Source organism: Delphinapterus leucas, chromosome 7 (assembly GCF_059928025.1).
Source record: "Delphinapterus leucas isolate spDelLeu-1000000601 "Yukka" chromosome 7, BTC_Dleu_Yukka2, whole genome shotgun sequence".
In the NCBI taxonomy this organism is placed as follows: domain Eukaryota; kingdom Metazoa; phylum Chordata; class Mammalia; order Artiodactyla; family Monodontidae; genus Delphinapterus; species Delphinapterus leucas.
This window is the reverse complement of record NC_143135.1, coordinates 527,789-549,029: the sequence shown is the minus strand read 5'-3', so window position 1 is coordinate 549,029 and position 21,241 is coordinate 527,789. Positions and strand designations below refer to the sequence as shown.

Genomic DNA, 21,241 nt, shown 5'->3' with positions numbered 1-21,241 from the left:
CAGGATGCTCCTCCCAACTCCACATGCCACGTGGGACCCGTACCCTCGCAGGCTGGCCTGCGCGGCCCTGGACTGGGCTTGGGAAGGGGAATGAACTGTGCTCCTGACCGCGGTTAGGAGTCGGGCCAGGGGTCTGCTCAGGGCTGCTGAGGGATCTGGCCCGAGAAGACCCTCGGAAGCCTCTCCTGCGGCCCCGCGCCCAAGCTCAGACCTCTCTGCGGGCCCGCCTGGGCCACGAGGCGGACGGCGTCGGAGGAGTGGCCCGGGCGGACCTTGACCTGGACTCCGACCCGGACCAGGGCTGGGAGGGAGAGGCGGGGCGGGAGGCGGGATGGCGCATGCGCCCGGCGCGGCTCAGCCCAGCCCCCAGGCCGCCGCGGCCCTTGACCTTGCCCCTGGCACGCTCCGCGCACGCGCAGGCCGCACAGGCCGTGGCTGGGCCCATGGCGTCCGAGCGGCTCCCGAGCCGGCCAGCCTGCCTCCTCGTGGCCAGCGGCGCCGCCGAAGGTGAGGCTCGAGAGGGCGGGGCGGGCGGGGCCGGGGGCCGTCCGCCGCGAGTGCTTCCGCCCGGGCCGGGGTTCTGTGGAGACGAGGACCGGGGATGGCGGCCCGCCGCGGGTCTGGTCAGTACGCCTGGCCGCCGCTCTGGGGGAGCCGGGGAGGCGGGGAGGCGAGGGCAGTGGTGTCTCCTCCCCGCACCCTCCCCGCTGCCCGCCGGCCCGGCACACGGCCCGGAGGACGAGGGTGGGGAAGGGACGAGTCCGATGGGCTCGCGGGCGCCGTGGCTGGTGGGGCCCGGTTCTCGCCCAAGGCCCCCGGGTGCTCAGGGGCAGCAGGGGAGCAACGAGCCGGTGAGGGTGGCTGGCGCACTTCCTGGGTGCTCCCCTTGCCGCCTGCATCGCAGAGGAGTGATGAGCCCAAGGTCGAATGGCGGGAGGTGGAGAACCACGGTTGGGACCCAGGGTCCGACTCTGGAGTCTGTTGCCGCCTTGACTTCTGTGGCTGCCCAAGTGGGCGAGGGAGTGAGGACTGCGGGTCATGGGGTCACAGTGTGCTGAGCCCCAGGGCCCCTGAGCTGTCCCCAGAATGAGGGATGGAGGAACTGAGGGACGCCCCCCCCCCCGTTCAAGGGTGAGCCATCGAGAGTGGGGTTCAGTCCTGAAGACGTAGGTGGCTGGTCGGAGTGCAGTAAGGGCGAGGAGGGGTCGCACTGGCTTGGCTGTGCCACGGGGAAGGGATGCTGAGGACATGGGGTGGGGGGCACAGCTCTGACAAGGCTCCTGCGCTCCGTGGGCAGGACGAGCGGACCCTCCAGAGTCCCTTCAGGGGACCCTGGGGCGGAGCAGGTGGGGGTGGGAGGGCTGGAGGAACTGGGCAGAACTGGGGAGACCGTCTTTGCCCAATCTGTGGACTCTTTACGATGAATGTGTATTAATTTGTAAGATTGAATAAAGGTGAAGGCGAGGTTTCGGGATTGGGTCCCTCGACTAAATAAAGGTGGAGGGACGCAGATCAAGTCCCTTTAGAAGCAGGCGTCTCTGGTAGGGGGGGGCCTCAGCTCCCAGCGGCCGGGAGCCTTCGGACTGGGCGTGCGCAGAAGAGGCTGTGCGCAGCCCCGGGGCCGGGGCGGTAGGCGGGATCCACGAGCTCGGTGAGGAAAGGAGCCAGCGTCTCCCCGGCCTGTGCACCGCGCTTCCTGCTGACACGTGCTGCGGCCCACCTCCACGGCCACAGGCCTCGCTCACTGCCGCTCCTCTGTGGCTGCGATCGGGGGTGGGGCTGGTGCTCAGCCCCTGTGGTTCGGTGCGTAGACAAGCAGAGTGTCAGGGAACCTCATGCATGGGTTTGCCTTCTGGAAAGGCCTTTAGTGGTCAGGCTGGGGAGACAGCCCCCCTCGGGGGGCCAGGGGGGCTAGGGCTGCTACCTCAGCCATGGGAGGGGTGGGCCCCGGGGTGAGATGGGGTGCGGGGCTGCTCCCCAGGGTGGTCCGGGGCCGGGAGGAGCCCTACACCCACCGGGCTGCATCTCCTCACAGGCGTGTCAGCCCAGTCCTTCCTCCACTGCTTCACACTGGCCAGCGCCGCCTTCAATCTGCAGGTGGCCACCCCCGGGGTAAGTCCAGCCACCCTCTTCTCCAGGACAGTGTTCCACCCCCTGGGAGGAGCCGGGAGCCAGCTTGGGCTGAGGGCCCAGGACCCCGGTGGCACCAGCTAGTTCTGTTCCCCATTTTCTGAGACCTTTGGTCACGTGTGAGTGAGGGTGGCACAGACCTACCATTGGGAGGACTTCTCGGCCCTCGATGGTGTGGAACTCAGGGTCACAGAAGTGACCCATCAGGTGTTTCTCACTGCACCAAGGGTCACCCCTGAGGTGGGTGGGACACTTGCTTCCACTTCATAGGCAGGAGACTGAGGCCACTCAGGGGCAGGAGGGGGTTGGGTGTGGCGAGGCTTGCCGAGGGGCTGGGTGGTCGGGTGCCTTTGTCCCGAGGCACTGCTGTCAGTCCCAGCCCTTGTCAGCATTTTCTTGAGCCAATAGCGGGGGCGTCTCATGCTGGGCTCCTGCAGGGGAAGACCATGGACTTCGTGGACGTGAACGAGAGCAACGCGCGCTGGGTGCAGGACTTCCGCCTCAAGGCCTACGCCAGCCCCGCCAAGCTCGAGTCCATCGACGGTGCGGGGCCTGGAGGGTCTGGGTGGGGGGTGGTTCCAGCTGGGGTCATGGCCCCAAAGTGCTCGCTCACTCTGTTCCTGGAGCATCCAGGGGCTTGTCACGAAGCACTGTGGCCATCCGGGACCGTGTCCAGTCCTGCGTCCTGTGGCCAGAGTTCTCCAGCTCGGTCTGGGGGAGGGAGTTGGCAGGCACACAGAGGTGGTTTGTGAGCCTCGGGAGCCTTAGCCCACGTGGGGGTAAGTGACACAATCCTTGTGACACAGTGGCTGGCAGGAGCAGAGAGGAGCTGGGCTGGTGGCCGTGTAGGGCCTGGTCCCAGCTGGCGACCTCGCTGTCTGTGACTGACTGGGCTGTGGTCTCCCGCCAGGTGCCCGGTACCACGCCCTCCTGATTCCCAGCTGTCCTGGGGCCCTGGCTGACCTGGCCAGCAGCGGGTCCCTGGCTCGCATCCTGCAGCACTTCCGCTCCGAGAGCAGTAGGTGGCCCCCAGGACTGGGGTTGGGGTGTGTATGCAGATTCGTGGGAAATGGGGCTCCACCGACAGGGAGGAGAGGCGGGGAGATGCCCAGTGAGGGGCGTGGGAGGTGATGGCCATGGACTGCGGGGTTCAGGTTTTGTTGCTGGAGATGCCCAGTCATTTCAGGAGCCAGATAGGGTAGGTGTGAAGAGCCATGATTCTGACCAGTGAGCGGACAAGCTTAGACGGCGTGTGTACACACACACACACACACACACACACACACACACACACACACACACACATTCAGGAGGGGCATCCCTTCCCCATCCCTCCTTCCCCGACTTTGTGCCCATCAGGCCGCTGCCCTTGTGGTCCCTCTGCCTGGTTCCCTCGGGGGCTCATGGCTGGGGATGCTTACCCCCCCAGATGGGCAGGCAGGATGCTGGCTTTGTTCCCGGTGGGGTTTGGGCTCGGAGGCTGGCAGGACTTCTGCTCTGTGGAGACATGGCGCGCTGCCCTGGCCTGGCATTGGCGGTGATGGGCAAGTGGCTGCGATGGGGCTGGGACGCTCGTTAGGGCGTGTCCTCTGCTGGTGGGAACGGGGCCTCCTGTCCCCAGGCAGTGATTGTCTGGGCCGCCTCAGCCGTGGGAACGCACTCATGCCAGGCTGCCCTGAGAGGGAGCCTCAGAGCCAGGGGCCTGCGGGGCAAGAGGAGGGCCGGGAGCCTCCCCCGCCGCATTCAGAGGGGGGGTCTCCCAGGCGGGCTGCCCCGCGGTGCCTAGAGGCCAGGTCGGGGCCTGGAGCCAGGCGGGTGGTTCTGCGGGGCAGAAGGTGGTGGCGCTCCGGTGTGACAGGTGGCCTGGCACCGGACTTCCTCCTTGTTGTACCTGTTTCTTGGCCACGGGAACGACTTGAGGGGATCTGGGTTCTAAACAAATCCTAGTTCTGAGTTGTATCTGGGGAGGGGAGCCAGGGAAGTGGAAATGTTGGCAGGGGCCTGGGCGGCTTCCAGTGCCTCACTCTGGCCTTGGCCCTGCTTCCAGAGCCCATCTGTGCTGTGGGCCACGGCGTTGCCGCCCTCTGCTGTGCCACCAATGAGGACAGGTCCTGGGTGTTCCAAGGCTACAGCGTCACGGGGGTGAGTGCTGCAGGGGTGCTGGGCTGTGGATGGGTATGGAAGATGTGCACACGCATCCGAGAGCAGGGGGACTGGCTGGGGGCCTGCTGGGGGGCCCAGGGTCCCCTCCGGTGGGGGCAGCAGTCATTTGCCCAGCTGGGGCTCTTGGTTACCAGCATGGGGCAGGGGTGGGGAGCAGGGGCCCTTCGGGGCCTTGTTTCATGCCTGTTGAGTATGTCACTCCTTTCGGGTCCAGGAAGCGGTGCCGCCACTTGGGCAGAGGGCCTGGCTGGACGTGGAGCCAGAGTCCGGGTCCTGGGGCAGGTCTGGGGGGATCTGCCGGGCGAGGACTGAGGCCTAGGTGTGGGGGCTGCACGGGGCCGGCCTGGCTGGTGGCTGGGAGAGGACAGGAGGAGAGGGCCAGGGGCTCTCCTCTGGGGGGGACCTCGGTCACCACCCCTCGCGTGGCTCTGTGCTCGACCCCCAGCCCTTCTGCTCGTTGAAGGGCTCTGCCCTGAGGTCACCTGCCCGGCTCATTCTGGTCACCCGTGTGCCCCGATGCTGGGCGAGGTGGTGACAGGCAGCTCCCGCCCTACGGTGGCCTTGTCACCTCAGGCCACCCCACGGCGGGAGAGCCTCAGCCCCGGCCCCTGCTGCGGGCCCCTCCACCCTCAGCAGCCCCCACGTGGCGGGCGTGGCCCCCTGAGCCTGGGTGCCCTGTCCCCGCAGCCTTCCGTGTACGAGCTCGTCCGGGCGCCTGGCTTCGCCCACCTGCCCCTGGTCGTGGAGGACTTCGTGAAGGACGCGGGGGCCTGCTTCAGTGGTGAGTGGGGGCCCTGGCCAGGCCCGCCTGCAGGGGCTGAGTGTCCAAAGGACCTCGGGGGCCAGCCCTTGACCACGAGTCCCTGGCCCGGGAGGGCAGGTGCGGGAGGGTCTCGGGAGCTGGCCCAGCACGTGGCCTGAGGCCTGGGCCTCCGGGGGTCTCCTGCAGCCAGCGAGCCTGATGCCGTGCACGTGGTGCTGGACCGCCACCTGGTCACTGGCCAGAACGCCAGCTCCACCGTCCCGGCCGTGCAGAACCTGCTCTTCCTCTGCGGCAGCCGGTGAGGGGCCTTGGCCTGGGTGGCGGGTGGGACGCTGGCTTGTGACTGGCCCCTTTGCCTTGACCTGGCCTCCGTCCCGCAGGAAGTGAGGTGGCCCCAAACTGAGCCCGGCAGCGGATGCCACCACCTCCAGATGTCCCGGGTGTCCCCAGAGGCAGCTGGACTCTCAGGCTTCCGGGAACCCCATCTTCACGACACCCCATCCTGGCTTGCTGGGGGCTCTGAGGATCCTCCCTGAGGGGTGAAGGCTCTGGGGGAGGGGCTGAGCCCCCCACCCTGCAGAGTCTCCTCAGGGAGGGGTGGGGAGTGCCGAGGGCCCGCTGGCGGCCGGGTGGCCCTGGAGCATTCTGAGTGCTCCGCAGAGGGTCGGCTGTGGGGTCCGGGCTGGGGCCTTGGCTCCTGTGCCCGTCCCTGTTCACCCTGGCGGCGGTGGGGGGGGGGGGGGGCAGAGGCTGAGCCTTCCTGGAAGCTGGGTGGCTGCCGGCTGGGATCCCAGGGTCCCGCTTCTGTGCTGAGGCTCCTCCCAGGCCTCCCTGCGGTCTTCCCAGGCCTTTGGGCGTTGCTGGGGGCTGGGTGGGGAGGGGCCCGCTGGCTGCTGCTGAAGGACCTGCTCTCACCCTAGCCCTTGCCTAGTGCACAGTTTCAAATGTGGTGGCGACCCCGTGTTAAGGCCAGGATGGACCTTGGGGTGGATGCTGCAGTGTCACCACGTCCCTTCTGATGTTGAGAAACATTTTTTTTTTTTTGAGAAACACTTTTAATTGTGGATACAACACACGGCCCTGCCCAGGTGGCCTCGGGTCCTGACGGCCGAGCCTGGTTTTGCAGCTGCTCTGCCTGTTTCAAGGTGGACGTGATGGAGCCGAGTTCCACTTGGAAGGAGGCCTTGAGTGGGGCTGGCTGGGCTGGGTTGGCAGGGGCGGCGGACAGTCCTGGGGATGCCAGGTGGCTGTCCAGCCAGCCGAGTCCCAGTGCAGCCTGGTGGCTCTCCAGCTTCCCCAGGGCACCTGTCCTGGCCTGTGGCCCTTGGCTGGGGCCTCCTGGAGCCGCTCTGGCCCCGTGTGTGTCACCATCCTTGTCTCAGCCTGACTAGCTCTGCCGCATCCAATCCCTCAGAACAAAGGAGGAGGAAGCAGGGCGCCCGAGTCGGAGGCGATGCTCCCACATGCTCCTTTCTGTCCGGCATCTCCCGGCGTCAGGGCTCCTGCCACCTGCTGGCCTGCTCTGTGCACACATGGGGCCTGGGCAGCCCCATCGTTCATTCCGTGTTTGCAGTCGCCACATCACGGAGTCATGGACGTCTCTGGACAAAAAGTTTTTTTCAAATGATGACGCCTTCTGACTGTGCAGACCAAGACCCAGGCGGGCTCTGCGGGGGCCCCTCCACAGCCCTGCTCCCTGGTCGCTGATGCTTTCTGAGTCTGCCCCACTGGCTGGTCCTGGGTATGCCAGGTCCAGGGCACTGGGGTGGCCACTGGGTGGGTGCAGGTGCCTGTGCCCCCGGGGGTTCCCCACATTCCCGGGGTGTTTAAAATAGACCCTGAGGTTTATCCAAGAGAAAGAAAGACCTACAACTCTACAAAAACAGTGCGTGAACATCTGTGGTGTTTTTCGCGATAAGCTGTAGCTTCCATAAAAGGAGCATTCTTACTACTGGACAATATTAACGTCCATGCGGTGGACCCTTGGAAACATGCTCAGCAAAGGAAACCAGACAGATATGAAAAATCCAAAAACTCAGTGTGGATCGGTCATTTGTGGCTGGGAACGGGGGCAGATCGGGGGACAAGCATGTTCTAGGGTGCTGGCTGCACAGGGTTGTACCCGTGAGCAGGTGGGCTTCATGTCTGTCACTGGCATCCACGGTCTCCATCCTGAGGCCCCAGGCCAGGCAAGATGGTGAGCTGAGACCTCCACGTCCTCCTAGGACACAGCCCTTTGATCAGCTCGCTCAGGGGGAGGGGGCTGCAGGAAGCCTTAGCCCCCTGACCCGACCTGGCCAGGCAGCTGGGGGGCTGGGGGCGAGAAGCCCTGCCCACCTCAGCAGGTCCCTGTGCTATGGCACCCAACCCAAGGCCACCCCCTCAGCACCAGGATGGGTGGGGCAGCCTGGGCAGGCTAGGTGGCCCGAGGGGTGTGGCCCAGGGTGGCACCTGTCCCCGGAGCCCTGCCTGCTCAGCAGTGCCCCTGCGTTTGGGGAGGGTGGCAGCTCCAGAACCGCAAGTCCCAGCTACCTGCTCCAACCCCAGCAGACGGGGGTTCCAGGAGCCCCACTCACTTGCAGGGAGCCATGGGGAACAAGCCCAGCCCAGCAGGTGCCCCCAGGGCGGGGGTGGGGGGCACAGGGTCTCCCCGTTGACCCTCAGCCAGACCCAGGGCAGCGTCCCACAGGGCTGTCCTGACACCTGGCTCCACTGGCGCAGGACTGGAGGGTCCGCCGGGGCCCCTTCCACCCACCTCGTGCTCCCAGGCAGTCTCACCCAGACCCTGTGTCCCCACCCCCACCCCCAGCTTCGCTGTTCCAAGAACAGAGGCTGGTCCCAGGGTAGAGGAAGGGGCTCCCCTGTGGACCACCCATCACCGCCCCCCACCAACCCCTTCCCAGAAAAATCCAGAGGGTGCAAGTAAAGTGTCTTCACAAGCTGTGCCCTGCCTCTGCTCGGGGTTTGAGGTTTGGGAGCCCTGCTCAGCGCACGCTACGCTGTCCCCACAAGGTGGCGCCATCGCCCCACCTGTGCCTCCGCCCCAGGGCAGCGTGGAGAGGCTCAGAGGCATGGGGGCCGTCCCAACAGGTCCGGACAGCCGGAAGCTCTGACGCAGAGGCTCCTCTCTGCGGGCCCGGCCCCCCGCACAGCTCCAGCGGGCCCCTGGCACCCTCCCACCCAACTCTGCAAGCACAGCCTACAAGCCCCGGGGCCGTCTGGCTCCAGACACAGAGAAAGTGCTCAGGCAGTCCCTGCCTTCTGTGTCCAGGCTCCCAGAAGCAGGTGAGGGGCTGTCACCCCTGCCTGGAGGCCCCCAGGGGGCTCTTGACCCAACCCCGCCTCCATCGGGCCAGGCTGCAGCCAGCGGAGAAAGGACGCACACACGGAATGAAAAGTGACACCTTTAATGCGCTGAGCAGAATTTTACATAAAATTGGAAATCTGTGATTAATCCCCGCTCCGATCAGTAAAAAAAAATCCAAGATTCGTCGCAAGGCATATGGGCAATTAGGCCCCAATTCAAAGTCGGCGGCATATCTGTGGTCCAGCCTCAGGTGCCAAGCTATTTTCCGTTCTCCGCGCTGAACATTCGTTCCTAGAGATGGGCAGTGTGAGCTGGTGCGCTGTCCGCCCCCACCCCCCGGCCCGGCCCCTCCCAACCGTAACCCCGGGCTCTCACCGCCAGCATCCGCTCCAGCTTCACAGCGTCCGCGGCGAACCTGCGGATCCCGTCCGAGAGCTTCTCCACGGCCATGCGGTCCTCGTTGTGCAGCCAGCGGAAGGCCTTCTCGTCCAGGTGGACCTTCTCCAGGTCACTGGCCTGGGCTGGGGGAGGGCACGCGCCGGGGCCTTGGGCTCAGAGCCGCCCTAAGGCCCCTGCCTGGCGCGGCCCCCACGGATGGTGGGCTGGACAGCAGGTGAGTGCAGGCTGGCCCTGCGGCTCTAGGCTCCACACCCTCAGGTGACGGAGGCACCGGTGTCCCCATGGGGGCCTTGAGCGGGGCGGGGGGCTTCTTACCTGCCTTGACCGAGAGCGTGGGCGCCAGCTTGCTGTGGTCCTTGAGCAGCTCCCCCAGGAGCTGGGGTGAGACGGTGAGGAAGTCGCAGCCCGCCAGGGCCTTGATCTCGCCCGTGTTGCGGAAGGAGGCGCCCATGACGACGGTCTCGTAGCCGAACTTCTTGTAATAGTTGTAGATCTTGGTGACGCTCTTCACTCCTGGGGGGACATGCCCAGAGCTGCCACGCCGGCCGTCGGCAGCAGACAGCGCAGCACTCCTCCGCCCCTGCCTCCCAATGCTCCTCACCGGGGTCCTCCAGGGGCTCAAAGGACTTCTTGTCCGTGTTGGCCACGTGCCAGTCGAGGATGCGGCCCACGAAGGGGGAGATGAGCGTCACCCCCGCCTCAGCGCAGGCCACGGCCTGGGCGAAGGAGAAGAGCAGCGTCATGTTGCAGTGGATGCCGTGCTGCTCCTCCAGCTGCCTGTGGGCGGGGGAGGGCGGCGTGAACAGCGGGGACACAGCGAGAAACGCTCGCGATTCAGTAACTGCAAAGGCAGGAACAGGGTCGCCCCATCCTCATCAAGAGCAACTCTGGGGCTTCCCTGGTGGCTCAGTGGTTAAGAATCCACCTGCCAACGGAGGGGACACGGGTTCGAGCCCTGGTCCGGGAAGATCCCACATGCCGCAGACCAACTAAGCCCCGTGCGCCACAACTACTGAGCCTGCGCTCTAGAGCCCGCGAGCCACAGCTACTGAGCCCATGTGCCACAACTACTGAAGCTCATGAGCCTAGAGCCTGTGCTCGTCTACAAGAGAAGCCACCGCAATGAGAAGCCCGCGCACCGCAAAAAAGGGTAGCCCCCGCTTGCTGCAATTAGAGAAAGCCCACACGCAACGAAGACCCAATTCAGCCAAAAATAAATAAAATAAATTTATTTAAGAAAAAACAAAACAAAAAACCCCCCCAAAAACTCTGGAGGAACTTCCCTGGTGGTCCAGTGGGTAAGACTCCACGCTCTCAATGCAGGGGGCCCAGGTTCGATCCCTGGTGGGGAAACTAGATCCTGCACACATGCTTCAACTAAGAAGTCCGCAGGCCTCAACAAAGACCCGGCATAGCCAAAAATAAATAAATAGATATTTAAAAACAAATATGTGTGGAGTTGAAATCAGTTCGTTTTACTAAAAACAAAACAAAACGAAACAAAACTCTGGAACATTCACCAGGGCTCTCTCTGGCTAGTGAGTTGTGGGTGACCAGAACTTCCTTCATCAAACCAGCAATTCAAAACAGGGACAAAGGCAAGAGGTTCCCTGAGAGCCACAGGCCCGGTCCCTCACCTCGTCACAGAATCAGCTCCGACCACAGCGCCATCCTGCCTCAGTCCCGCCCAGAGCCCGCGGCCTCCCCGGCCCCACTGCTCCCCCTCGCCCTTCTGGGTCACCCTACAGAAAGTCAGTCACCCACGTGACGTCCTGGGGTCGACTGTGAGAACAGGGCCCCGGCCCCACTCTGCAACATGCCGGGACGTGGACTGTGACAACTGAGTCCCTGTCCCAATGGACAGTTTCAGAGGCACCTCTGCTGCCTGGCCGCAGAAAGGTGGTCAAGAAGTGCATCTGAGGGGGGCACAAGGCAGCCTCGACAGCCGACACCATGACCACAGCACCAGCAACTCCGCCCTCCAGTGTGCGCCCATCAGAGACAGCACCAGAGCTCGAGCACACGTGCTCACAGCAGCACTACCCTCGACAGCACCAAAGGCAGGACAACCACGCGTCCCTTGAAGGATGGACTCAGAAAATGCAGTGTATACACACGAGCGAACAACAGCTTTAAGAAGAATGCAGCCCCAACACACGCACAGCACGTGTGAACCTTGAACACATGCCCAGCAAGGGAAGCCAGACACGAAGGCCACGTGCTGCACGATTCCATCACGCGGAAGAGTCCAGACAGGTGCGTCCAGAGGCAGAAGGTCGCAGGAGTGGAACAGATAACACAGGGACCCCGCTGGTGCACAAGGGGCGCTTCCAGGACAGCCGTGCATGGCCCTGCGGGGCCGGCGCCAGAGCAGCTCCCTGTCTGTACCTGCTTCTACCTCCTTCGCACTGAGCACAGCTGCTGGGAAACGACTTACGTTCTGTACACGGAAGACGACGTGAGGACAACGTGTGGCATCGCACGGGGCCTGCTCCCCGAGGCCCACCCGGGACGGGCAGTCCCCACCAGCTCCCTCCTCACGGGGACGCTTACTTTCCAGCCTGGATTCCTTCCCAGGTAGACGACAGCTTTATCAGAATCCGGTCCTTGCTGATCCCAGCCTCCTTGTACAGGTCAATGAGGCGCTGGGCGCGGGCCACCATAGCATCCTTATCGAAGGAGAGCCTGCGGGGGCAGGGCCGTGACAGGGGTGCCCAGCAGCCAGCCAGGGGGTGCGTGGCGTGCCCAGCTCAGAGCAGCTTAGCGGGACTGATATTCAAGCAGGAGCCGGAGACGAGCAGCTCATCGTGGACCAGCAGCCACGGCAGCACCTGGGCGCCACGTGGGGAACCACGGACTGAAAGCAGCTGTTGCCCTCTGTCCACGTCACCTGTGTCAGCCCTGCGTCCTTACCTTGCATCCACTTCTGTGGACACGCGGCCTGGAATTTTCTTCAGTATTTCTACTCCAAACAGCACAAAAAGTTTATCAGTAGCATTTGTAATCTGTTCCTCTTGTGATCTGAAATTCCAGGGAAAAAATGAGGTTAGAAGCTTGTTAGATTTAAATGTACAGGGTTCTACAAAACAAATTCTGTTATTCATTTCCCAAATTCTTTTCCCTCCATCTTTTTTCTTAAAATAATTTTTTTAAATGGTGGTAAAACACACAGAGCATAAAACTTACCATCTTAACCTTTTTTTTTTAACTTTGGCCATGCCACACAGCTTGCAGGATCTCAGTTTCCTGACGAGGGACTGAACCTGAGCCACGGCAGTGAGACTGCAGAGTCTTAGCCACTAGGCCACCAGGAAACTGCCCCCATCTTAACCTTTTTTTTTTTTTAATGAGGTTTGTTGGTTTTTTTTTTTTTTAAAACTAATTTATTTTTGGGCTGTGTTGGGTCTCCGTTGCTGTGTGCGGGCTTTCTCTAGTTGAGGCGAGCCGGGGCTACTGTTCGTTGTGGTGTGTGGGCAGATTCTCATTGCAGTGGCTTCTCTTGTTGCGGAGCACGGGCTCTAGGCGTGCGGGCTCAGTAGTTGTGGCTCGTGGGCTATAGAGCGCAGGCTCAGTAGTTGTGGCACACAGGCTTAGTTGCTCCCCGGCATGTGGGATCTTCCAGGACCAGGGCTTGAACCTGTGTCCCCTGCACTGGCAGGCGGATTCTCAACCACTGCGCCACCAGGGAAGCCCTATCTTAACCATTTTTAAGTGACTAGTTAGGGGCACTGAGTGCATTCACATCGTGGTGCAACCATCCCTGCCTTCCATCTCCACGTTTTCATCCTCCCAAACTGAACCCCTTCATCTTTGGGAACTTGAACAGAACAGTCTTTCCAATCGCTTTGAAGCTGCCTGGGCAGGTGAGTAAGGTACATGATGCTGTTCCAAAACGGACCAGAAAGATCTCCAGCCCGCGTGTCACAGGCTGGACACGGGAGCAGGGCCAGTCTGGTGATCACTAAGGGCACAACCTTGTCACCGATTCCAGGAATACCAAGAAGGGACAGGGAAGCAGCCAGGATGGCGGGGGCAGGGCGGCCCAGTGCAAGGAGCAGCCATCACACACACACCTGCACACCGCCTGACCTCAGCACACAGGAGCACCAGAAAGGGACAGGCCAGCCCAGCGTGGCTCCTCCCAGAGGTCACTGTTTCCTGCAGGCTCACTCTCAACTGAGCAGTATCGCCCAGATGAAAATTTAAAATGACATCCGGCAAAGGCCAATCTACGGAGAGGAAAGCCGGTCTGTGGCCGCTGGCAGAGGCTCCAGGGAACCTTCTAGGAGGTGCAGATGCTCCAGGACTGGGCTGTGACTGTGGCTGCAGCACTGCATAAACTGGCCAGAATGAATCGGACAGGGCACTTAATGAACCTCACTCCAGCAGAACTGCTAAAACATGACAAAAAGCCAGAAAGCAGGTCCATGGTTGCCAGGGCTGGGGAGACTGACTGCAAAAGCGGGGAGGGACTTCTGGGGTGGTGTCTACATGTTCCTGCAAACAAAACTCAGTGAACTGTATTCGCACAATGGGTATTGCCTGCTACGTGTAAATAACATGTCGGCTATTTCTTTCCTGAGAAAAAAAAACAGGAAAGCAGACAGCATTCCCTCCCTGAGTCTAAGACACCTGAGAACTAAACTCAGGGAGGGAAGGAAGCAACCAGACCAGCTGAGGGCTGCTGCCCAGACCCGCACTCACCCGCCCAGCCTCCGGCCGTGGGCGATGGCCTCCTCCACCAGCTCCTGGTAGGTGGGCATCTGCGCCGCGGCTAGGATCAGGGACGGGTTGGTGGTGGCATCCTGGGGCTTGTACTCATCGATGGCTATAAGGAAATAATTGTGGAAAGCAGGGAAGTAAGTGGAGTGCTCGCTTCCAGCCAGCAACCCGAGCCAACCCCTGTAAGCCCTAAACATGTAAACAGAGTCAAGCATGTCTTCTGAGCCAGGGTGTGGCCGCACTTCACACGGAAGGCTGGCCAAGAGGCAGCTGCGTGCACGATGAGAAAGCAACAGAGACTAAAGCCAGGAAGCAGATGTGCCGAGGGCCCAGAGCAAGAAGGGCGGTGGCTGCCCGACAGCGTCGTCGGCACCCAGGTCTGTATTCTCCTCTAACACACTAGCACCTTCTTGGTAACCAGGCTAGGAAGTCCAAGGAGTCTCATGGCCCAGGCTCACGGGGTAGCAGAGTTCACGTTCACCAAACTCAGCTTCCAGGATTAGCTGGTTCAGTAAGTTGACTGGGCAAGTTAGTATTGTCAAAGTATCTTCTGATGACAAAACCACAGAGATGGAGAACAGCAACAGGGAAGGGGGGCGGCTCTCAGGGCCGAGGGAGGTCTCTGTGGCTGGGGAACAGCTGTGTCCTACCCATCCTGGTGGCTACAAGAACCTATGAACTATAAAACCGCCCCAGGGGATGCCCCCTCCTCTATGCAGGTGGAAACCGGTGGACATGGAGCCGGCCTGAAGCCTGTTCACGGTGTCATGCTAGTGCTAAGTTCCTGGTTCTGATGTCACCACGGCCACACAAAATGTCACCACTGGGGGACGGTGGGACTCTATGGGCTAATTTTGCAACTTCCTAAAAGCCTATAATTATTTCAAAATGACAAGTTAAGAAAAAGTACTCTGGAGCAGAACTTACACAGATGTGTTAAAACCCAGAGTAATGCACTGAAAATGGTCCCTTTCATCATATAAAATTATACCTTGATAAAGCTTTTAGCAAAATTAAAAACAAAACCAAGGGGGCTTCCCTGGTGGCACAGTGGTTAAGAATCCGCCTGCCAATGCAGGGGACACGGGTTCAGGCCCTGGTCCGGGAAGATCCCACATGCCACGGAGCAACTAAGCCCGTGCGCCACAACTACTGAGCCTGCGCTCTAGAGCCCGCGAGCCACAACTGCTGAGCCCATGTGCCACAACTACTGAAGTCTGCACGCCTAGAGCCCATGCTCTGCAATAAGAGAAGCCACCGCGATGAGAAGCCCGCGCACCGCAACCGAGAGTAGCCCCCGCTTGCCACAACTAGAGGAAGCCCACGTGCAGCAATGAAGACCCAATGCAGCCAAAAATAAATAATTTTATTAAAAACAAAACAAAACAAAACCAAGACCTATCTGGGGTCAACAGATGGACTTCAGACTCCACGGACCCTTAAACTGAACGCACAACCGGGTGTGGGGCGTCGTTCTGGGAAGAGCATCCACAGCTTTGACTGTATTTTCAAAGAGGCCCACGACTCCCTGAAGGTAAGAACCTTCAGTTCATAAAGTGACCACAAACCGAATTTACAGGAGCTTCCCTGGTGGTCCAGTGGTTAAGACTCTGTACTTCCAATGTAGGAGGCCGTGCGTTTGATCCCTGGTCGGGGAACTGAGATCCCACATGCCAGGCGACACGGCCAAAAAATAAAAATAAAACAAGAACACAAATTTACAACTATGTAAGATTTATGGATATACATTATCAACAAATGTATTTTTTAATAAAGTTCTTAACATTCACTTAGAAATCTTTTTTTTCTAAATTTATTTATTTATTTATTTTTGGCTGTGTTGGGTCTTTGTTGCGGTGTGTGGGCTTCTCATTGCGGTGGCTTCTCTTGTTGTGGAGCACGGGCTCTAGGCGCGTGGGCTTCAGTAGTTGTGGCTCACCAGCTCTAGAGCGCAGGCTCAGTAGTTGTGGTGTAGGGACTTAGTTGCTCCGAGGCACGTGGAATCTTCCCAGACCAGGGCTCGAACCCGTGTCCCCTGCATTGGCAGGCGGATTCTTAACCACTGCACCACCAGGGAAGCCCTCACTTAGAAATCTTAAATGTCAGCACTTGGGCTTAGATATTTCTAAAAAGAAAGAGGGGGAAAAAAAAAAAAGCAAGCGTTCCTCAGGGTCCCTCCTGCCTTGTTGGCCCTACACTGACAGGTGTAACAAGACCAGCCATCCTGCGGCTGCTGCCTGGTGGGACCCGACAGGAAACAATATAGACCAGGGCTTTTGTCAACTCACAAAGATGGGAAATATTCCATGCTAAGAAGGTACAGAAATACGTGCCGCCACTTTTCCAGCACGCTCTATCCTAGTGATGTCATTGCCAGAGGCCTGAATCAGGGAGGGAGGGGGTAGAAAGAAGACCGTGGCCTCCCAGTGAGCAGGAGCTGGAATCTCCAGGGCCCCCAGCTCTGACCAGGCGGGGACCTTCTGGCAGATGGTTTAAAGTACAGGTTGGACTCAAGCCCATCACTGTTTCCAGCGTTTATACTGAAGCAGCTAAACATGCTTACTCACTCTCCTAGACTCTGCTAGATAAAGACTTACTCTTACCAAAGAGGAATTAAAGCCTGTTTCTCAAGTCACCATGAGAAAGCAGAAAAGAGAGGAAGTCCCTTCCGTACTGTGTGCCCCACAACACTCGTACCCAGAGAATTTCATTATTTTCCTGAAAATCTTAATTGTTCACAGCCTAACAGAATGGAGGTTCACCTAGTCTGGGTTTCCACTGCAGAGGGAGGAAAAGCTAAGTCCCCAAGCTGCCTCCAAGGAACGTGATTCAAAGCCAGGAAAATCTGAATCTGGGACAAGCTTTGCTTTCCTCGGCGAATGGGGTTTTATCCCCGCAGCTCCTTGGCCCAACGTGGTGAACGTCTAACTGGCCCGCACGCGGCCGCAGGCACCAGCGTGCACAGCTGTCCCCTGGGCAGGGGTGGAGAGTGTGTGCAACAAGAGGTTTCAAAAGCAGGTGGGGTCATTCTTAGTTTCTGGTCTTTCTGGGTCCAGAACTAACTCATGTTCCTGCTCAGCGGTCAACATTCGCGCAACAGAACTACCCCGTGTAACCACAAACGGTCCGCAGCTCCAAGACGGACCTGGAGTCTCTCCCCAAATCAAAGCATTTGGACACTGTCCCCTGACGCACTGGCGGCTCACGGCGGGCTCCCGCGAGCTACCAGCAGCGCGGAGGGGACGGCGGCCCCGGGCCGAAGGCGAAAGGGGGCCGGGCACGGGTGCCGAGGGCGGGGAGCGAGGGAGAAAGGGGGCGGGAAACGCGGGGGCGGAGAGCGAAGAGGGGTCGGGGCACCGGGAACGGGGGAGAGAGCGAAGAGGGGGGCGGAGGGCGAAAGAGAAGGGGTACCGGGAATAGTGGGGGCAAAGGAGGGAGCCGGGGTGAAGAGGGCGGGAGGCGAGGGAGAAGGGAGCGGAGGGACCGGGTAAGAAGCGCCGAGGAGAACCGGGGCCAACTTCGCGGCCGGGGAGGCCTGGTGGCCCGGCCCGCCCCTCACTTGCAAGCTCGCGCCCCCGGCACCTCGCCCCGCCTGCCCTCACCCCGGGGCCGGCCGGCGCTCAGCGCGCACGAAGCCCCTCTCTCGGAGCTCGGGGCCAGCGCAGCCTCACCGTGGAAGTCGCCCGTGTCGGCCACCACGGTGGTGAACTGCTTGAGCTGGTCTAGCACGCTCTCCATCCTCTGCCGCTTCACCGGGGACCCCGACATGGCGAGCTGGGGCGGGAGCGGACGGCCCACAATGCCCCGCGGGCCCTCCCCGCGGGCGCGGCCAATCCGAGCGCTGCGCCGGAGGGCGGGCCTGCGCGCCTGCGCCCGGGCAAGGCCCCGCCCCCGAGACGGCGCCCCCGCCCGCCGGAGCTGTACCTGACTTGTGCGGCTGAGGTCTCCCGGAAGATGCGCCTCTAGGGCGGTGACCCCGGAGCGATACGCTCCCCGGGGCGATGTGTGCCCAGGGCGGCGGCCCCGGAGCGACGAGTCCCGCCGGGAGAAGCGTCCTGGAGACGGTGCCCCGCTCCCGGGGCGGTGCCCTCAGAGCGTTGGTTTCCCTCGGAGGGATGCGGCCCCCCGCAGCTGTGACCCCGGAGTGATGCCCCCTTCCAGTGATTCACCCCTCCAGTGATGCTCCCCTCGGGGCAGTGATACCCGGAGTGATGCGCCCCCTCCGGAGCGGTGCCCCCCCTGGAGCGAAGCACCCCCAGGGATGCTCCTCGCCCCCCACCCCCCGCGAGGAGTTAAGGCTGAGGGTTAAGCAGAGTCACAGGGAGACCTAGACGCCCCAGACCCTGCATCTGGGCCGAGGCCTTCGGGGACCATGAAAAGGGCCGCTGGGGGTGTGGGCCTGGGTCTGGGTTGCCCCCCCGTTTCCCAGCCCTCCTGAGGCCTGGGGCACGCAGGGTGCACGTCCTCCCTTCAGGCCTGGCTGCTCCTCCAAGCCCTCCTAGGTCAAACTGGGCCTGGTGCCTGGGGAGGGGCTGGGAGAGGTGAGGTGGCCTGAAATCAGGGCCTGTGGTTTCATTTTCCGGAGCCCCAGGATGGGCCTTTGATTCTGGGAACCCACATCTGGGAATCTGCCCCAGAGAAGTAGTACTAATTTCAGAAGTGTGAAATAAAATTCACGTTTTATGGCAAGACAATAAAAATTAAAACATGAAAAATTTTCTCTGCCCTTTGGCCCCCTCTCTCCCCTCAGTGTGCATTGTGTATCTGCATTATGCATGGACCATCCTCCCCCATAGGCAGAAATACCTGCTCAGGGACTTCCCTGGTGGTGCAGTGGTTAAGAATCTGCCTGCCAATGCAGGGGACATGGGTTCGAGCCCTGGTCTGGGAAGATCCCACATGCCGCGGAGCAACTAAGCCTGTGCACCACAACTACTGAGCCTGCGCTCTAGAGCCCACGTGCCACAACTACTGAATCCTGCGTGCCTAGAGTCCGTGCTCCACAACGAGAAGCCACCGCAATGAGAAGCCCACGCACCACAACGAAGAGTAGCCCCTGCTCGCCGCAACTAGAGAAAGCCCACGTGCAGCAACGAAGACTCAACACAGCCAAAAATAAAGAAAGAAAGAAAGAATCCACCTGCCAATGCAGGGGACACCAGGTTCGATCCCTGGTCCAGGAAGACTGACATGCTGCGGAGCAACTAAGCCCATGAGCCACAACTACTGAGCCTGCACTCTAGAGCCCGCGAGCCACAACTACTGAGCCTGTGAGCCACAACTAGTGAAGCCCACGTGCCTAGAGCCCGTGCTCCACAACAAGAGAAGCCACTGCAATGAGAAGCCCGCGCACTGCAAAATGAAGAGTAGCCCCTGCTCACCATAACTAGAGAAAGCCCGTGCGCAGCAACGAAGACCCAACGCAGCCAAAAATTTAATTTTTTTTAAAAAAAGAAAGAAATACCTGCTCAACCACAAAGAGCAACATTCTCCTAGCATCAGCAAGACAACTCCTTAAAAGATAACATTTCTTCTTGACCTTGTAAGGGGCCACAATGACACTTAGGTCTGGATCGTGTAAACTGTCGATAATACATCATTTAATATACAGCCCTCTGTCTCAAAACACTTGTAAAACTGTGCCTGGACTTCTAATGGGTGGAACAGTTCTTGGAGCTTTCTGAGGGACTATTCCTGAGGTTATAATCCTCAATTTGGCTCAGATAAAATTTTCCATTTCTTTCTTAGATCAACTGATTAATTTTTCATCAACAGAAGGTGTCCCAAGAGAATTAAGTACGAAATCAGTCATAGGAAATGTAACTGCTGGCTGTTATGAGACTGGCTGCCTTTCTTTCTCTGAATTGAGTTCTCTGTATATTCTCGATTAAGTCTTTTGTCAGATGTGTTCCTCCAAGTCTGTGGCTTACCTTTTCATTTTCTTAACAGTGTCTTTGATGAGTTTTAATGTTGCTGAAGTTTAACGTATCAATTTTTAATTTTATGGTTAGTGCTTTTTTTTGTACTTTCTCTTAAAAAAAAAAAAAGTCTTTGTGTACTCCGAAGGGACAAAAATATGTTCTTATGGTTTATTTATTTTTTGCGGTATGCGGGCCTCTCACTGTTGTGGCCTCTCCCGTTGCGGAGCACAGGCTCTGGAGGCGCAGGCTCAGCGGCCATGGCTCACGGGACCAGCCACTCCGCGGCATGTGGGATCTTCCCGGACCGGGGCACGAACCCGCGTCCCCCGCATCGGCAGGCGGACTCTCAACCACTGCGCCACCAGGGAAGCCCCTGGTTTCTTTTTTTTAAATAAATTTATTTATGTATTTATTTATTTATGGCTGTGTTGGGTCTTCGTTGCTGCCTGCGGGCTTTCCCTAGTTGCGGTGAGCACGGGCTACTTTTCGTTGCGGTGCATGGGCTTCTCATTGCAGTGGCTTCTCTTGTTGCGGAGCATGGGCTCTAGGAGCACAGGTTTCAGTAGTTGTGGCACGTGGGCTCTAGAGCACAGGCTCAATAGTTGTGGCGCGTGGGCTTAGCTGCTCTGCGGCATGTGGGATATTCCCGGACCAGGGCTCGAATCCGTGTCCCCTGCATTGGCAGGCGGATTCTTAACTACTGTGCCACCAGGGAAGTCCCCCTATGGTTTCTTCTAGAGACGTTTCAGTTTTGGCTTTGATGTCAGGGTCTTTGATGAATCTCAAATTGGTTTTGTCTGTGTTATGAGGTAGATGTCAAGAGTCATTTTTCTCCACTTGTCTTATCACTCGTTGAAAGGACCTTCGTTTCTCCACTAAAATTCAAAAATGGGAAATACAATTCACAGAAGAAGAGAAATTCTATTCATCAGAGAAATGCAAATCAAAACCACAATGAGATGTCTCCATTCTCTCCCTCAAATAGTGAAAATTAAAAAGCTGACAATACCAAGTGCTGGTGAGGACGTGGCTCAACTGGAATGAACATGCCGCTGTTGGGGATGCAAAATGGCACAAAAAGAACTGTTCGGAGAACAATTGGGTGTTTTCTCATAAAGTTAAGCATGTACTGGGAATTCCCTGGCGGTCCAGTGGTCAGGACGCCACGCTTCCACTGAAGCGGGCACGGGTTTTATCCCTGGTCCTGGTCAGGGAACTAGGATCCCACAAGCCTCGCGGCATGGTCAGAAAAAAAAAAAAAGTTAAGCATGTGAACCAGTCCTCTCACTCCTCAGTGAAAAACATTTGCACAAAGATTTGCACAGCAGCTTCACTGATTAAAGCTCCAAACTGGAAACAACCCAAATGTCCATCAGCAGAAGCTCCATGCCGGGGAGCTACCTGACCATGAAAAGTAATGGGCTAGTGACTCCTGCAGCAACTCAGAAAAATCCCACAAGTGTTCTGGTGAGTGAAAGGAGCCAGACACTAAAGATTCCATTTCTGTAAAGTTCAAGAACGGGCTGACTGCTCCTGGTAATACCAGTCCCCACAGTGGCTGACTCAGGGGAGGCCAGAACAGAAAGAGAAAAAGCGTTATCCGGCCGAACTTGGGTCTGCTCGCCTGCTGAGCAGCAAAGCCAATCGTGTGACACGGGGCTCTGGTGAAGGAAAGTACAGCGTTGATTGCAGGGCTAAGCAAGGAGAACGGGCAGCTCCTGCTCAAAGACCCCAACTCTCCGGGGGCCAGAGCAGCACGTGGACTTTCTTCTGATTGGTTGGTGATGAGGTAACAGGGTGACATTTCAGAAATCTCAGTCATCAACCTTCTGGTTC

At 59.4% G+C, this 21,241-nt stretch overlaps 2 protein-coding genes across 6 annotated transcripts; one reads left to right on the top strand and one right to left on the bottom strand.

The window, feature by feature from the left end:
• The first annotated feature begins 334 nt into the window (after positions 1-334).
• GATD1 (glutamine amidotransferase class 1 domain containing 1) lies at positions 335-5,590 on the top strand. 4 transcript variants are annotated; one of them, XM_022565304.3, is made up of 8 exons: positions 346-507; positions 2,036-2,112; positions 2,568-2,673; positions 3,041-3,148; positions 4,178-4,272; positions 4,981-5,074; positions 5,243-5,354; positions 5,437-5,590. In XM_022565304.3, the coding sequence occupies exons 1-8, from the start codon at positions 444-446 to the stop codon at positions 5,441-5,443; spliced, it is 663 nt and encodes a 220-aa protein (XP_022421012.1). In that variant the 5' UTR covers positions 346-443; the 3' UTR covers positions 5,444-5,590. The 4 variants fall into 4 exon arrangements, with proteins under 4 accessions (XP_089770398.1, XP_022421013.1, XP_022421012.1 ...); XM_022565306.2 differs by lacking the exon at positions 346-507 and adding an exon at positions 555-623; XM_022565305.2 differs by lacking the exon at positions 5,437-5,590 and having other exon boundaries at positions 342-507; positions 5,243-5,358.
• A 2,857-nt stretch (positions 5,591-8,447) lies between these two features.
• TALDO1 (transaldolase 1) lies at positions 8,448-17,292 on the bottom strand. Of its 2 annotated transcripts, none has more exons than XM_022565302.2 (8): positions 17,087-17,292; positions 13,467-13,590; positions 11,676-11,783; positions 11,316-11,447; positions 9,364-9,539; positions 9,078-9,275; positions 8,739-8,884; positions 8,448-8,654 (listed from the first exon to the last, which is right to left on the bottom strand). In XM_022565302.2, exons 1-8 carry the CDS (start codon positions 17,250-17,252, stop codon positions 8,622-8,624), a joined length of 1,083 nt encoding a protein of 360 aa, XP_022421010.1. In that variant the 5' UTR covers positions 17,253-17,292; the 3' UTR covers positions 8,448-8,621. The 2 variants fall into 2 exon arrangements, with proteins under 2 accessions (XP_022421010.1, XP_022421011.1); XM_022565303.2 differs by having other exon boundaries at positions 17,156-17,291.
• Positions 17,293-21,241: the final 3,949 nt, after the last annotated feature.

Excerpts from the sequence above, each read along its gene's own strand:
- GATD1 (XM_022565304.3), top strand. The coding sequence starts at position 444 with ATGGCGTCCGAGCGGCTCCCGAGCCGGCCAGCCTGCCTCCTCGTGGCC. Across the intron at positions 2,674-3,040 it reads CAAGCTCGAGTCCATCGACG|GTGCCCGGTACCACGCCCTC; the intron begins GTGCGGGGCCTG and ends GTCTCCCGCCAG. Across the intron at positions 3,149-4,177 it reads GCACTTCCGCTCCGAGAGCA|AGCCCATCTGTGCTGTGGGC; the intron begins GTAGGTGGCCCC and ends CCCTGCTTCCAG.
- TALDO1 (XM_022565302.2), bottom strand. The coding sequence starts at position 17,252 with ATGTCGGGGTCCCCGGTGAAGCGGCAGAGGATGGAGAGCGTGCTAGAC. Across the intron at positions 8,885-9,077 it reads CACGCTCTCGGTCAAGGCAG|CCCAGGCCAGTGACCTGGAG; the intron begins GTAAGAAGCCCC and ends GCCCTCCCCCAG. Across the intron at positions 8,655-8,738 it reads AGCTGGAGCGGATGCTGGCG|GAACGAATGTTCAGCGCGGA; the intron begins GTGAGAGCCCGG and ends GCCCATCTCTAG.